Here is a 15609-nt window from a genome sequence, read left to right as displayed (position 1 = left end):
GCCCTACACGTTGCAATAACAATGTTTCCTGCGACCATTGGTCACAGGAAAGATCGTTCGGTTCCCCCACTGATGTTCAGGGCTGAATCGTCAGATATGGAGGTAAAAACAATAGGAATTCTACCTCCACTTGCTGATTCAGGCATAAACATAGATTTTGCTCAGGCGCCTTCAATGGCGCCTGATCAAAATCTTTTAACCCACCCGATCGACGAGACGACTGATATCCACAACCTTCGCCATATCATTTCTCTCTTCGATCCACCATACACGCACTGAATATCTCACAAATTTCAGAAGGAGCCAGCTCTACACATTAGAACTGCTTTCAGGTAACCTATTGTTTCTCCTACTCCCATGTAACTGGAGGAGTCCCAAGCCGGACTTGGATTTCTTACTATTGAGTGCTATTCTGATATTTACTGGGAGCTGCTATCTTGCTCCCTTCCCGTTGTTCTGCTGATTGGCTGCTGGGGGGGGGGATCGCTCCAACTTGCAGCTCAGCCTTAAAGTGTGACTGAAGTTTATCAGAGCACAGGTCACATGGCTGTGGCACCCTGGGAAATGAAGAATATGGCTAGCCCCATGTAAAATTTAAAAATTAAATATAAAACAAAATCTGTTTGCACTTTTAAAAAAAGGATTTTAGTGCAGGATTCTGCTGGAGAAGCTCTATTAACTGATGTGTTTTGAAAAATACATGTTTTCCCATGACAGTATTCCTTTAAATAAGCACATTTAGCATTATATCATTGTGCTATATATACAAAAATGTAAGTGTACATTTTATGCACTTCCATGACTTAAGAGAGTAAAATTTTGCATGAAATATTGCAGAACCACTTCGGAGTCAATAAATAAAGCCAAGAATTCTAGGTGGTGGGTTATACCAGACGTATTTTAACCCATACTAGCAGCAGAACTCAGGTTCTGGGGGGTGCAGGGTCCACCAGGGCTGCTGCAACCCCCAGGGGCCCCCACTGCACCCCCTAACCACCCACAGGTGCCCCCGCCCAATGTCCTCCCTTGAGCGCATCAGTTTAACGTGTCAGGGGAGGAAAACAGTCGGCCGGGAGCGCCAACACAGGTCAGGTCTAGGCCCAATCCCTGGCAGGGCTGACACAGGATAAGTATAAGTACCTTTAGCTGATGCAGATAATCACATCTTGCATTTTTCATGCACCAGGCACATATAACCACATTTTTGCTAAAAGGCCAATTGCAAGGTGTCACTGCTTAACACTGATTCATCATCACATGCTGTATATACAAAGCATATGAATAAGCAGCACACATTCTATCCCTAGCGGTGCCACTGCTCTCCCTTTTTTCTTTGGCCTCTTCTTCCTTCTCTCCTCCATCTGTGCCATTCTTTCACTTCTCCTATTTCTGTGCATCTGTGACTCACCCCCTTCCCTCCCGCACTCACATTATTCAGTAGGGCAGCCTCTCTGCAACTCCTCATGCATACCATGAGCACAGATTTCCCTCTACTCTGGCTACAAAACCACAGCAACCGCACTTTTTTGTACAGCTGCCATTTCTAGTAATCGTTTCCAGGGGAACTTCCTTACAACTCAGCAAAACATAAGGCTTCCTAAACTTTCACTGATATTCTACTTAAATATTTGCTACTTTATGTCACAAAGTATCATTTAGTCCCAGGCAGGAACATGAAGCCAAGCCTATCAAGGATTATAAACCCCTTTAAAAACTGGGACCTCTTGCTGATATTGCTGGACTTCGGGTAGCTCCATTACATCCGCATTGCTATTTCATTCAGTCCAATATCTAAGGTGAATGTCCCATGGAGAGATTCACCTTAGATATTGGACTGCATGAAATAGCAATGCAGATGTAACGGAGCTACCCAAAGTCCAGCAATATCAGCAAGAGGTCCCAGTTTTTTAAAGGGGTTTATAATAAGGGGCAAATCCAAACAAAGAGAATAGCTGGTGGAAAGGCCTACACATTGCTTCAGCTTTCTCAAGTCATGCAAAGTTGCCTGCAGGAGGAAACTTTGCGCAACTTCGGAAAACTGGAAGCAACGCATTACGCGGATTCCTTTTGTTGCCAGTGGAAAGACGTTTCAGAGAAACTAGTCGCCCATGGTAGCAGCAATCTATTGCAGGCAACTAAATCTCTCCCTGGGACATTAGCCTTAGGATAGCAGAGTGGTCCAAATTTAGACACAGTATATTATGGAAATAGTAGGGTGGGGTATTAACTAACCCTTACTTTCACCTTTCAGCTCAGTCTTTTCTTTTACTGTTTGTTTTTTTAAGCATTTCTTTTCTTTTCAGTTCCCTTTCTAGCCCTTGTTTCCTACTTCTAACAATCAGACTTTTGTCTGATCACTTCTTTATACCCAGTTTCTAGACCATCTCTCTTTCCATTAGTATCCCTTGCAATATATGCCCTTTTGTTTAACCAGAGCCATCTTCATCTCCTTTTTACAGTTGTTCTCCTTCTCTATTCGCCTCCCTTTTTTTAATTCATTTTCCTCTGACTCACCCTGTCATCCGTCTCCCCCTCCCACCCACTCATTTCTGCTGCCCCTACCCCCTAATCTTATGACACAGACCATGTCAAGTGCCAGCAATGAACAGAAATTTCCACACCACTTTGGCACAAAAACCACAAGAAAGAATTTTCTTTCATATCTGCCAGAATCTTGCAAACCTTTTTATATTTAGTAGAAGAAAGATGTGAGCTAGGGTTCCATCTCAGCAAACTATATTTTATGCTTGAAAGCTTTTGCAGGAGAACTCCAAATAAAACGCTTGCACACACACAGCTTGCACACACACGTATTCGGCTCAGATATAGTATAAGGAGCAGTTGATATTATATACCTATTTCCGTTGTGATCTACTGAACTAGAGGTTAACTCTTCTGTGCTGAATTAGGTTCATCCTTCAACTCTGGCAAGAGGAGGCGGATAGTGATGTGGGTTGCTGCTGTATTTGAACAACTGGAGGGTATCAGCTTAGAATTATGTTTTCTTTAATTAGGCAAAAATGTATTTTGGGGGTTGACATGTCCTTTAAAGGGCAGTATAACCCCTTGTTCAACATGAGTGCAATAAATAGGGCTTGTGCTGAACATACTTTTTACTATTTTTATCAGGAAAAATCAATGGCTTTTGTAATTTCCTGAGCTAATCAGGGCAAACGAGGGAACTGAAGCGGCCATGTTCAGTCCTTGTAAGGCAGATAATCAGTTTACCAGTGAATCACAGAAAATCCTCCTGCGTAATAAATTCCTGCTAACAAAACAGTCACAACAAAAGTGGAAGGGAGAGTTTGTATGCCTATAATCGAATTATCTACCTTGTCAGAACCAAACATGGAGGAGCTCTAGTCTCGCTGTAAAGATCAATAAATAACAAAAATCAAAAAATGTTTGTGATTGCAAAAATAGGCAAAAAGCATGTTCAGCACAAGCCCTATTCATTGCATTCATGTTAAAGATTGGGTGAAATGCTGAAAAGTAGATTTTGAGTGTTAAGTCTAACAAAATTAAATCGAGCACAATTTTGCACATTGTACCCAATACCTCTACTGGACTTTTAAACATGCATTAGTAACAGAATGTGTCCAATGGGGAACTCCCAGCAGAAAGTTTGGCCAGTAGCCAGTAATATTTAAAGGCTAGAAAGGGCTGCAAACCAAGGAAAGAAGACCTGTACATAACTTAGACACAGTTAAATTGTTTTTGTAAAAGAAGATGAGCTAAATCCAATCATGTATCCAATTCATCTATGTATAAATCAGCTTATAATAGTAAGTATATGTAGTGTCAATAAAAACCTTTAGTGTCATTCAATGAGACAATAAGTAGGTTATTTGTGAGGTTCAACATTAATTGAATCTTTTTTTTTATACAACCTCTATCAACCCTGGCCCTATCAGGGCCCAGCATCAGGGAAAAAGGGAGCCCCAGGCACACACCATCAGGAATCCACGGGGTCACAAAAATGAAAGTACAAATCAACTCCAATCCACTCCAATGGCCTAAGCGTTATGTGCCCAAAAGGCATTTAGTCATGGGCTAAGTCAAGGCCCAGCACATAGTAGGGAACTACAGAGCACTAGTTGTATGCAGGAGGAGTGAGGTATGGCAAGTATAGTAGGGTAGGATGGATACAGTGTTGCCCAGCATATGGTCCCTTGGTTGTTCTTGATGCTGGGAGCTGTAGAAAGCTGAGGGGTCGTAGTTCATGCAGACCTACTTCATATAAATTATTGGCCCCTGCAAAATGTGTTTTGTGTCAGATTTGCTCTGAAAGATGACAAATGTGCATAGATTTATGGGCAGAGAATTACCATTTTTGATTCTTGCAGTTTGAGATGTGTAATAGAGTTTAATCTATTTAATAAAGTGGGGGGCTGAACCTGTACCTGGTTAAGTTATCCCATACAGTAGGTAAACCAACCTTACTGAGTTGAAGGACTGAGCAAGCTAATAACCCAGGAGCCAGCACACAGTCAATGGTGGGTGGTAGATAACAAATAGTTGTTTTACTTCATTATCTGTAATTACATGGACAAATCTGTCTTATTAGGGTGACCCTTATTGGGAATTACTTGACTAAAACAAGCCCATTCTCATTTCTGTCTTTTGGCCCTTAATCGCCTCATTTATAAGGTAGCAAAGTGCCTGGTCAATGGCAAACATAAGGTACAGGGTACTTTGTGTCTTAATTGTAAGTCATATATAACAGTTGTAAGTATTGAAAATAGGCACATGATAATGGAAAAGAGGGTAGGACAGAGCATTTGTAGCAGCCATTCGAGGGTATATTATTTACATATAGGCTTGAGAAGATGAACTGACTTGTTCCACAGTGTTGACAACATAAGATTGAGGGATCCAGTCACTGCAGTTAGCTTCTAAGCCAGCCCCTGTTTCTTGAAAAATAATAGTAGGACCACAGATAAAGGCAGCTATACACTGGCTGAGCCTTCAAGGTATCTAACCTACAGGCCAGACAAGTCTAAATTGCACAACTGTCTGCATACAGGGAAGAGGAGCTGTGACCCATTTTCACTTCCTTATCTGCTAAGGTACCGGGTAGCCCCCAAGCCAGACCGATTATCTGAAAATGATGGGTCATAAGATGGTCTGCCAAAGTGAAGCCCTAAGCTAACATAGATGTCAAGTCAACTGAGCAGTATGGCTGACATCCACCAAACAATCCAATCAGATCTCTTTCTTTAAGAGTATGGCAGGGTCACTCAATGTAAATGCCAGGACAGTCAAAAGTCTCTTAAACAAAAATGGCTTTTATTCAGCCAGCAGCAACATACGAAAAATAAATGCAGTTTTGATTCAGCAAAACAGTTTAAAAAGAAAGGGCAGCTTACTTCAGGCGGATACAACAAAAATACAAAGGCTTTACCGACCTATTTCCTTTCAAATAGCTTTCTCTTTATGGGTTCCTTCCCTAATAATAACATCCTTACTTTTATTAAACAACAACAGGCTAATAATCTAATTAGGATTTGCAACTGTATGAATATTTCCTCTGTCTCTCTCTCACTTGTGTGTTGTTCATGTGCTTTTATTCTGAGTAGTCCGTGTAGCTCAGTTGTAGAAAAATTGGGTTCTGCAAGCTTTTATTTTTTTTTTATTCTTCTCGGTTTTGTTAGACTTTCTAAAGTCTAAACGCATCATATGGAAAGTATGTCATGCAGATTCTCTCCCTCTCTACCTCCTTCCTTTCATTTGGGCTGGACCAATGTTGCAACACCCCTCATCGCTAGCTTTTATGATTGGGTAAGGGTGGGGTCCATGCCAAAGATATAAAGCCAACCAAGCTAGAGGTACTGAACCAGAAGCATTGGACGTGGAAAAATGGCAGCTGTAAGTATTGCAATGATGGCTGTGTGTGTGAATACGTAGGGTGGGCACTGGGTGTGGGCATTTATGGTTAAACAAGCAAGCACTTGGGGGAATTTTGATTATAACTGCATTTACTATATTCCTTGTCATAAAGTTCTTTTCTTCACTTTTTGTAGGAAAGTTTTTATTTGTATTGGCTAATTGTATATGTGCTTTAATTCCATATTTTCCCAACTTCCCTATGTCACACTTCTGCATTCTGCATTTATCTCGCGTCTGTCTTTGTTCCCTTTTCTACTTTTCTTTTGTTTAAATTCTTTTTCTGTTCTTCCCCTCCAACCCCTCCCTCTTCTTTCTGGCTTCCCTAACGGAACATTATTCCTTGGCGTGGGACTGAGAAACTGCAGTCCGTGCAGCTAATTTATTGTATAAAAATAAACCATATTTGGAGAAATCAAACTGCGGAGCTGCCACACCCAGTGCACCAGGAGTAGCGCAATGACACGTAACAGCCCACCCAGAAAGTCCAGAGCATCTGTATCTATAATCTGGAACTGGAAATATTTGTAGCCTATAGGGGCTTGGGTACCCAGAGGAAACGCAGACACGGCAGCTTAGTGGTTAGAAGAGATTCCTTGCGGTGATGGGGTCCTGAGCCTGAATGTTCTGTCTGTTCCAACTTCCTCTAGTGCTAATAACTAAATACAAAACAGATTCTCTGATATAATTATATGTTAAATGCAATTAGTAGAGCTGCTCTTGCTGCATGTTTTTTTTTATAGTGTGCCCTTTTGATAATGCATTAAAGGGAAAATATACCCCCGTTTAGACATAAGCTCATTCATTTAGGTTTATGTAGAAAAGGTGCATAAATACTATCTGAACTTCCAGATATAAATGTATTTTTTTACACAGATATACCTGATTTCTCAGATTAAATGGAAACCATTGTCGTCTTTCTCATACAAATCATTTCCCAACCTCCCTTAGGCTCACACTGTCATGCGACCCCTCCCTCACCTTATTCTATTGTGAACTGATTCATTCTGGGACTTAAAGTCCCTCTGCTTTCCAGGTGTAGCCCACTTTATAAACAGATGTGGCACTACCTGCTGATATATCACTATACTTGGCGCTTTCAGGAGTCCTGAGCCCCGCTTACTTTGGGGAACAGCTATTACTCTGTACTTTGGCGTGCCTCCACCCAGGATAGGGATAGAATGAACTATAACTCCCCTCCTGGGAACTTGATACTGTACTGCAGTGTGGGGACTCCCAGCACTCCTGGCACCTTGCCCCCTCCCTGGGGTAGTTGCTTACCAGGCAGGTGGATCCTCCAGATATGCAGAGACAGGACACTGGATTGATGTTTAACCAGTGGAACTTATTTATTGTCACAGATGTATCAGACAGGCAGGTTGCATACAGGAGCAATGAGACAGTCAGGGTACAATCCCTCTTCCTTAAGAGACCCTCTCTCCACGAGATATTAGCAGTACTACACGCCAGATGATTCCCTTTAGGGGTTCCCTCCGGTACTTCTCGCCAGAAGCCCCTCTTTAGGGCACTTCCCGGTACTTCTCGCCAAGCGGACACCCCCTCAGCAGACCTCACCCCGGTACTTCCACTTAGATACCCCGGGATTAGGCAAATCTCCTACACTTAGCACTTTATACCCTGACTCCAGCTATGAGTGCTGGTGGATCTTAATCCAGTAAATCCTCCTGTCGGGGCCACGCTGCCCAGCTAGCTTGCCTGTCTCCCACTCCTAGAGTGGTCTATAACAAATCTCTAACTGTCTAACTCTGACCTGTTGTTAAACTCTTCTCCAAGAGGGGTCCCAGGCTGAAAGACCTGCAGGCACATGGCTGCACAGCCTTATATACTGTGTGCACCCTGTGGCCTAAGTATTGAACTGCAGGAGAAGCTAACTCCCTGTTAACCCTTATAGTGCCAACCACCCAAGGTGTCCCACTACTAAAGTACTACCCTCCCTTGGGGTCTATCCCGGGGCAACCATCCTAGGGGACCCAAAATTTGGGGAACCCTACACAGGCAATTTGAGTCCAACACACTATGGAAACAGAGGGGCATAAAGACTCCAAATCCATCACTTCCCAGTGGAACAAGGTGCGGGATGGGCTGTATAATAAAATGGGTTGGAAAATGCTTTGTACAAGTTCGGTATAGACTAATCAGTTATGTCTAAAAAACACATTTATATTTATTTGCGGAATCTCCGATGTTTATGCAACCAACTGTACCTAATAATTTTCAGCTGGTGTAACTACCATGCAATTCAGGGGGGGAAATGCTGCATTTGGGGGGAAAATATATTTTGTACTTTACCCTAAATAGTAAATAAGAGCCCTACTAAAATCATGCCAGTTTAAAATGATAAGCATTGATTTGGGAGCTTCTGACCTCTCTGCTGCCTGAGGGGACAAACCCAGTGCCACCCATGCACTTCCCATTCCTGCACTCAGAGCGGGCCCCAGGGCCAGGGAAACGTGTCTGTTACAGTGGCTGCAAAGTGCCGCTCGTGGCAAGGTTCTCTGCTTGTCTCATTGTCAAATACCTCTGTGAATGGCATCCACTACAGATGACACCTGGGCCTCCATTCCCTACCCCTTCTTTCATTTACATATGCCACACCCATGCAAGTCAGGGAAGGACAGAGGAAAACTTTGTGCTTCAAAATGGAGATGGTCACTGTCTATAGAATGGGGCCTGAAAACATGCAGACACTGGCACAGATTGTGCTGATGGAGGAAAAAAGTTGCAATTACTAACTGCAGCCCCCCTCCCTTTAATATTAACTCAGTATTTATCATATTATACTGCTTTTTTTAAGATTTACAGTATGTAGGTACTGTTGTAGCTTAATTCTGGGTTTGTTTCTTGCTTCTCTGTGGCTCAGCTGAACTCTGGGATAAACCAATCACTTTTTAACTATATATTATATCTCTGTGAATGCTATTCGTCATGTTTAAGCTTAACTAATCTTTGGCTTTCATCTTGAACAGGGAATTGTCATGAATAACTTTAGCCTTAAGCAAGGCCACTGCTTGGAACTGAAAGGCCTCATTCCCAAAGATGCTAAAAGGTATGAAATCTTGTGAGGAATAAGTTACAGGTTTTACATGTGTGAAATACTGACATTAGCAATTATATTACTCATTGCACACATTGCTGTCTGGGTTTGTAGGTACAATGTCTCGCTTCTTGCCTGGAGAGGAAACTTGCGCGATTTCACTGAAATCGAGCCGCCGCGTATGCCATTTCACAGGCGATTTACATTTTAGCCAGTGGGATGGCAATCCGGGGAGATTAGTCGCCTGCGAACAGGGAGTTTTGTCACGGGCGACTAATCTCCCCATGTGCCAGAGCCCTAAGGCTCTGTTGAGGACAATCATTGTCTTTCATCTGAGCAAACCAATGTTGTACAGACCTCGTTGTGTGCATAGAGGCATTAACCAACTTTGTAAACTCAAATTCTGCTCTAAGTCACTCAGTTAGTTAAAACACATTCAAAGTCACCAGTTTTGCCTATGACTACGTGTTGAAAGTAGGGATGCACCAAATCCAGGTTTTGGTTCAGGATTTGGCCAAGATTTGGCCTTTTTCAGCAGGATTTGGATTTGGCCCAAATCCAAAAATAGTGCATCCCTAGTTGACAGACACTAAATGTGTCAGGCTTAATGTGAAATAAAGCTTTGTTTCGCAACCACCTCCATTGGTGTTCAGTGGGGGGGGGGACTTATCTGAGAAATTGTGCTTGTGACTGCATAGAGGCATGAGCATGTTGAAATAATGTTACTCAATGCAAAACATTAAGGTTTACTTTCAGAAGCCCTAGACCGGGGTAGGGAGCCTATGGCTCGGGAGCCAGATGTGGCTCTTTTGATGGCTGCATCTGGCTCGCTGCCAAATATTTAATAAAAAAAATAACGGGGGCATGGCCTGCGCTCGGCAGATAGAAGACATGTTCCAAGCCTTAGAACACGTCTTCTATCTGCCGAGTGCAGGCCACGCCCTCCTCCGCATCACATCCACATCCGGCATCCTTGGCACCCACCCTACCTTGCCCCTGCGATCGGCGAATAGAAGACGTGTTCTAAGCCTTAGAACACGTCTTCTATCCGCCGAGCGCAGGCCATGCCCTCCTCTGCATCGCATCCGGCATCCTTGGGACCCACCCGACCTTGCCCTGCAGCATCTGCGGCCAAACATATTGTATGGCTCTCATGGAATTACATTTTAAAATATGTGGTGTTTATGGCTCTCTCAGCCAAAAAGGTTCCCGACCCTTGCCCTAGACCAGTGCTGTCCAACTGGCGGCCCGCGACCCCCCTCTGTGTGGCCCCCCACCTGTCTGGCTGCTTTGATGGCTTATTCTTGTGTAAGCTTTAAATGGTATCAGTACTGAGATTAACTGCCCCCCCTGCATGGTTCTCACCTCAGATTCAGGCTGTAATCCCCCCCATTGTTCCCCTGTTCACACCTCAGGAGCAGTAGAAACCCACAAATAATCCCTGCACACTACAAAAAGAACATATACTGAGGTGGTACTGCAATTATAAAGTTTTTTAATATATAGTTATTGTGCAGACTGTAGGAGCAGTGCCAGCATTGTGTCACTGTAGGGCAAGCAGAGTATGGCACACAGAGGCAGGGTAGGGAAGGCAGAGTATGGCACACACAGGCAGAGTATGGCACACACAGGCCAAGTATGGCACAAACCAGCCAAGAATGGCAAACACAGTGAAAGTATGGCACACGCAGGCAGGGTAGGGAAGGCAGAGTATGGAACACACAGGCAGGGTAGGGCAGGCAGAGTATGGCACACACAGGCCAAGTATGGCACAAACCAGCCAAGTATGGCACACAGGCAGGCAGAGTATGGCAGGTTTTTGCTGTACTAAAACCATTAATGGGTATGGGTATGGTCATGTGATAACATGGGTGTGGTTTCAAGTGGGTGCAGTTTCAAAAAGGGGAGTGGTAAAAACTGGCTTCCATTATCGGCCCTCCACCACGCAGGTCAGAAAAATTCCGGCCCTCGGTACAACAGAAGTTGGACAGCACTGCCCTAGACCAAACCATGCCAGAGAAAAGCTCTTGTTCCCCATCCATCAAAATTGTATTTTAGCAGTTAGTGTTCCAACTATGCATATGCAGTTTTAGTAGGGGTGTCTGGATTCTTTTGGTTAAAAATGTATAAGGGAAAATAAATTGAATGATTATAAATGTTATGCTTAGGCTTTTGCAGTCTGTCTTCCTCTACACTGATCTCTCATTTAGTCTTGTTCTGTATGCAAGGAAATGGTCACACAAGTAAGGGAGCTTAATATCAATATACAGTGCATAGTCTGTGTGCTTTACCTCACTCCTAAACAGAAGGCGCTCGTTAATTAGATCAACAATGATTAAATAATGTTCCTAGTACTAATGAGAAAGAACAATGTTCTACCAGCCCTCTGTATAGTGATAGCCAAATGACTAAAGCTACTGTGAGAATGCCATGAGACTAGTGCACGAGTTGGAAGGGAGGGGGAATAGTGGGTCAGTGTTTCAATTGGTTCTTTTATTTGTAAAAGATCATAGGTTAGAGTCTCATTTCATTTTAAATGTTTGTCTGCATATCTGCAGAGAGGAATGTGCAGTTAGCCGTTTCTAATGCATAAATAAGATAAACATTTAAAGGGGACCTGTCACCCTAATAAATAATTCCAAATTGTTTTCTATTGTGTTTGTCAAGAAAAATCAACTTTATTCACACCATATAAATTATTTAAATCTTGTTTCCTTCAATCCTGGAATTCACAATCACAGCAAGTAGGCAGGTGCCATTTTGGACATTTTGTTATGAAGATAAGCTTTTCATCATGCCAAAATCTTGTGCCAAAATGGGGGACCTGATGCCCATGCACTGGCTACACAATGCACGTATGCCTAGCCCTATATATATATACATAGTGCTGATAGTAGGGGATACTAATAAGTTTTAACAAGATTCTGTTTTAACAATGGCCTGTCTCCTAGAGCAAATAACAGGACATGGTCTAGATTACATGAGCTCCTGCTGGGCCTTGTAAAGGCACCTAATTACTGTACTGTTTAACACTAATTATTGTACTCAATACCGTTGGTTGTACAATACTTTCTGACATGTATTTTGTTTACTTTTTCAAGCTTTGCAATAAACCTGGGAAAAGATAGTTCAAACTATGTCCTTCACTTTAATCCTCGATTTGACCACCAAGGCGACAACAAGAAAATCATCTGCAACTCAAAGGAAGAAAACTGCTGGGGGAAAGAGCAGAGGGAGACTGCTTTCCCATTCCAACAAGGAGCAGAGACATCGGTAAGCATGAGCATATGATGGTCACATGATTAATGAATATTTCTGTAAAATGGTAGGATTGGCCTCCAATCAAGGCTGTTGGAGTTCAAAATAAAAGTCCAGAATGAAATATGCTATTTGCTGGACACTCTTTGGGATGTGATGCACCCAGGTGGTTCAGAAACCTGTATAAAACACATTTGTTATATGAACTGATCATGTGACTGGTGGATTAAGTGAATGGATTGAGGCCACATTTATGGTGAATAGAATCAGGTTATTCTGAGCATATACAAAATGTGAGAGTGATCCCGTGTCCTGACTATTTTGGACGAGGTGAATGATTCTTTCCTAAATGCAAATGATATATAGCTATCTCTTCCAGAGGGCACCCCTATTAATAGTGTCTTTTTATAATAGAGGGATGAGGGGAGCCAGGTTGAGTGTATTTCTAGTGTAGAATTAGGATGAGCATACTTTATTTCCACTATGTGGGGAATACAAGAGGACATTTACAATGCATAGCCCTTATTTGGCACCTCCAGGTACCTTTTTTATGCTTGTGGTGCTCCCCAACTCTTTTTACATTTGAATGTGGCTCACGGGTTAAAAAGGTTGGGGATCCCTGTTCTAGATACTCCTGAAACCTCAGCCTGGGCTCCCTTTACAGTGAGTTTTGGGATGAACATTTCTTTTATGTTTTAGATATTTGTATCCATCATAATTTTTCATATATATGCAACCTTGTTAGCTAAGGGGGTCCATCCAAATGTTAGACCTTAAACGAGGAAATAAATCCAAAAACGCAAAAAAACACTGCTCTAAGATCTGGTAATATAGCAGCATGAGCGTGTGAAGCATAAGCAAGTAGTTAGAATCAGGGAGAGCCACTGGAATAGCTGTGTAAGGGCCAGAGTAGCACAGGGACTGAGCATTGAGAACATCCCAGTGCTCCTTGTTAAAAGGTTTAACAGCATGAGGAAGAGTATGACAAGATTTGATGATGGATTTATAGTCAGACAAGTTATCCGGCACTGTCTTTCTGAATTAAGTCAGCATATTTGTCTTTATTTGTGTGACTTACAGCAATCATTATCTCTATTTTGACAGATTTGTTTTGAGTATCAAGCAGATCATTTAAAGGTGAAGTTATCCGATGGCCAAGAATTCACCTTCCCCATCCGAATGCCCTTGGATACCATTACATTCCTCTGTATGGATGGAATAGAGCTCAAGTCTTTTTCGCTTCATTAACAGCTCTGCGGCCTCCACAGTCAATAGAAGCCACTAGGCCACATATATAACATGTCATACAGGAAATGTTCTTCGACCCATAATGCACTGTCACTGACAAGCTGTGGGGAGGACTATATAGTTCCTAGTTAGAAAATTTTCTTTCACAAAAGCTACTAAAGCTTTATGTTATCTTATGCAATATATCCTTAGCAGATCTCTCTGTACTTACTATAAACATGAAGTAATAAATCTTTGTTTCATTTATTGTCTGTGCTTGCTCTTGTCTCTTGCTAGTGTTTTCTAAACTCTCCAGGACTGACTATATGCTAAGGTTACCCAATCATGTGAAATACCTGGGACACCTCTAGATATTTCAACTAAAGGGGCTACACTGATTGTTTTTATTTTTAGGCAATTGGTTTGCAATCAGTGCAGCACAGAAAGAGCCTACATTCATTTGTCCCTGGTTTGGTAGTGTCATGATATTTTTCTCACTTAGCACCCTACTGCTCGCTGAGCACCCACAGGCACAGATCTTTGCACTTCAGAATGGAGTGCAAGGACCTGAGTCTTGCTGATGAATACAATGCTCATGAGTTTGGCAGCACTGTATTCAGGAGGGGTGGCACACTGGTGACCTCTATTCAGCCTCCTAATTGCCCCCTAACATCATACATTCAACTACATCATTCAGACATGTTATGAGGTGAATTTGGATGAATGGTGATAGGGAGCTTGCTGCCTGCCTATTTTGGGTGTTTTTGTGCCCTTAAAGGAGACATATTGGATAAATGGGAAAACCCTAATTTTGTAGGCAATTATGAATAATATACGGTGCTGGTTTCACTTTGGGCTAAACATTAACCCTATCTGTAACAATGGCCCCTTTATTGGAGCTCCCTATAGATCCTATCACTTCTCTGTCCGAGTTTGAAATGGAGAGTGGGCGTGTCCTAATGGTCCCTGCCAGAAGCACAGTAGGAGGGGGAGAGCCAATCACAGCCCTGCACTCCCACAAGCAAAGACAGGCTTCAGTTCCCTATCAGGTCAGCCTAGCTGCTGATTGGTTCCTATCCTACAGTGCAGTGTATGGAGGGCAGGCGGCTCCCCAGCTCATCCAGATAATTCAGCCAGCAGGAAATGGAACTAATGGGCGGGGCTAGTGGGGTTTTGGTGTAATTTCTCAATAAATCAGTCAGAAACACAACATTTTTAAGCACAATCTATATTTAGAGGAGTATAATTCTCTGGTACATTCTTAATTTTTATAGGATATGTCTCCTTTAAGTTATTTAATACATTATTGCAGCAACACCACCCACTGAAACTCTCAATTTCTATGAAACTTTCTGCTGCTAAAGGAGCCTTCATGACTAGGCAGCAGTTAAGGTATTTGTCCTCTACCAGAATTTAAGTTCACTTTGCTATGAGTGGGATCCTATGCTACATTATACATACAGCATGAAACTGCATTTCATTCTAATTTTGAATAATTCAGGCCTTTGCTTAATCACACATGAGGCACACTTGCACTAAATATTTCTTAAGTCTGTCTGGTGTAATTTCTGGTGTTCAGCTTGCAGATTACGTGTGCATTTTTTTAGGGATGCACCGAACCTAGTTTTTTGGGTTCGGCCGAACCCCAGAATCCACCCTGATAGATTCGCCCGAATACCGAACTGAATCCGAATCCTAATTAGTATATGCTAATTAGGATCTGGAAGGGTTAAAAAAAATTCCTTAACATTTAACCCTTCCGAATGCTAATTACCAAATGCTAATTTATGCTAATTTGGATTAGGATTCAGTTTAGCCAGGACCGTGGATTCGGCTGAAACCAAACACTGCCAAAAAAGGTTGAATCCTGGCCGAATACCGAACCGAATCCTGGATTTGGAGCATCCCTAGCATTTTTTTTTTGGTGCTGCAGCTATTGACACAAAGGTTCCCCTGCGTGAATAGGTGCAGCAGTGCCTGATTTGGGAAGGCAGGAAGGGCTGACTGGCACTGAGCGCAATTATACGAAAGTGTGAAGAGCGCATTTTGGCACAAGTAACTGTAATGAAAGTGGTTTACAAAAGGGAAAAGTTAAGGTTGTCCACTGTGCTTGCTGACAGAACTGAGAATCACCAGCAGGGGGAGGTAAAAAACCTTTTTTGTTATGATGACTAAAAAATGCT

General features: G+C 42.5%; 1 protein-coding gene across 1 annotated transcript; it reads left to right on the top strand.

Moving 5' to 3' along the window:
* The first annotated feature begins 5763 nt into the window (after positions 1–5763).
* Positions 5764–13698, top strand: lgals1.1 (lectin, galactoside-binding, soluble, 1, gene 1). Its single transcript, XM_002934214.5, has 4 exons — positions 5764–5868; positions 8874–8953; positions 12043–12214; positions 13304–13698. The coding sequence occupies exons 1-4, from the start codon at positions 5860–5862 to the stop codon at positions 13445–13447; spliced, it is 405 nt and encodes a 134-aa protein (XP_002934260.1). The 5' UTR covers positions 5764–5859; the 3' UTR covers positions 13448–13698.
* The last annotated feature ends 1911 nt before the right edge of the window (positions 13699–15609 follow it).

Source organism: Xenopus tropicalis, chromosome 4 (assembly GCF_000004195.4).
Source record: "Xenopus tropicalis strain Nigerian chromosome 4, UCB_Xtro_10.0, whole genome shotgun sequence".
Taxonomy (NCBI): Eukaryota; Metazoa; Chordata; class Amphibia; order Anura; family Pipidae; genus Xenopus; species Xenopus tropicalis.
The sequence above is the reverse complement of the archived record's forward strand: the minus strand, read 5'-3'. Positions and strand labels throughout refer to the sequence as shown.

Coding starts and splice junctions, on each gene's coding strand:
- lgals1.1 (XM_002934214.5), top strand. Junction 8,954..12,042: donor ATTCCCAAAGATGCTAAAAG/GTATGAAATCTT, acceptor TACTTTTTCAAG/CTTTGCAATAAACCTGGGAA. Junction 12,215..13,303: donor AACAAGGAGCAGAGACATCG/GTAAGCATGAGC, acceptor CTATTTTGACAG/ATTTGTTTTGAGTATCAAGC.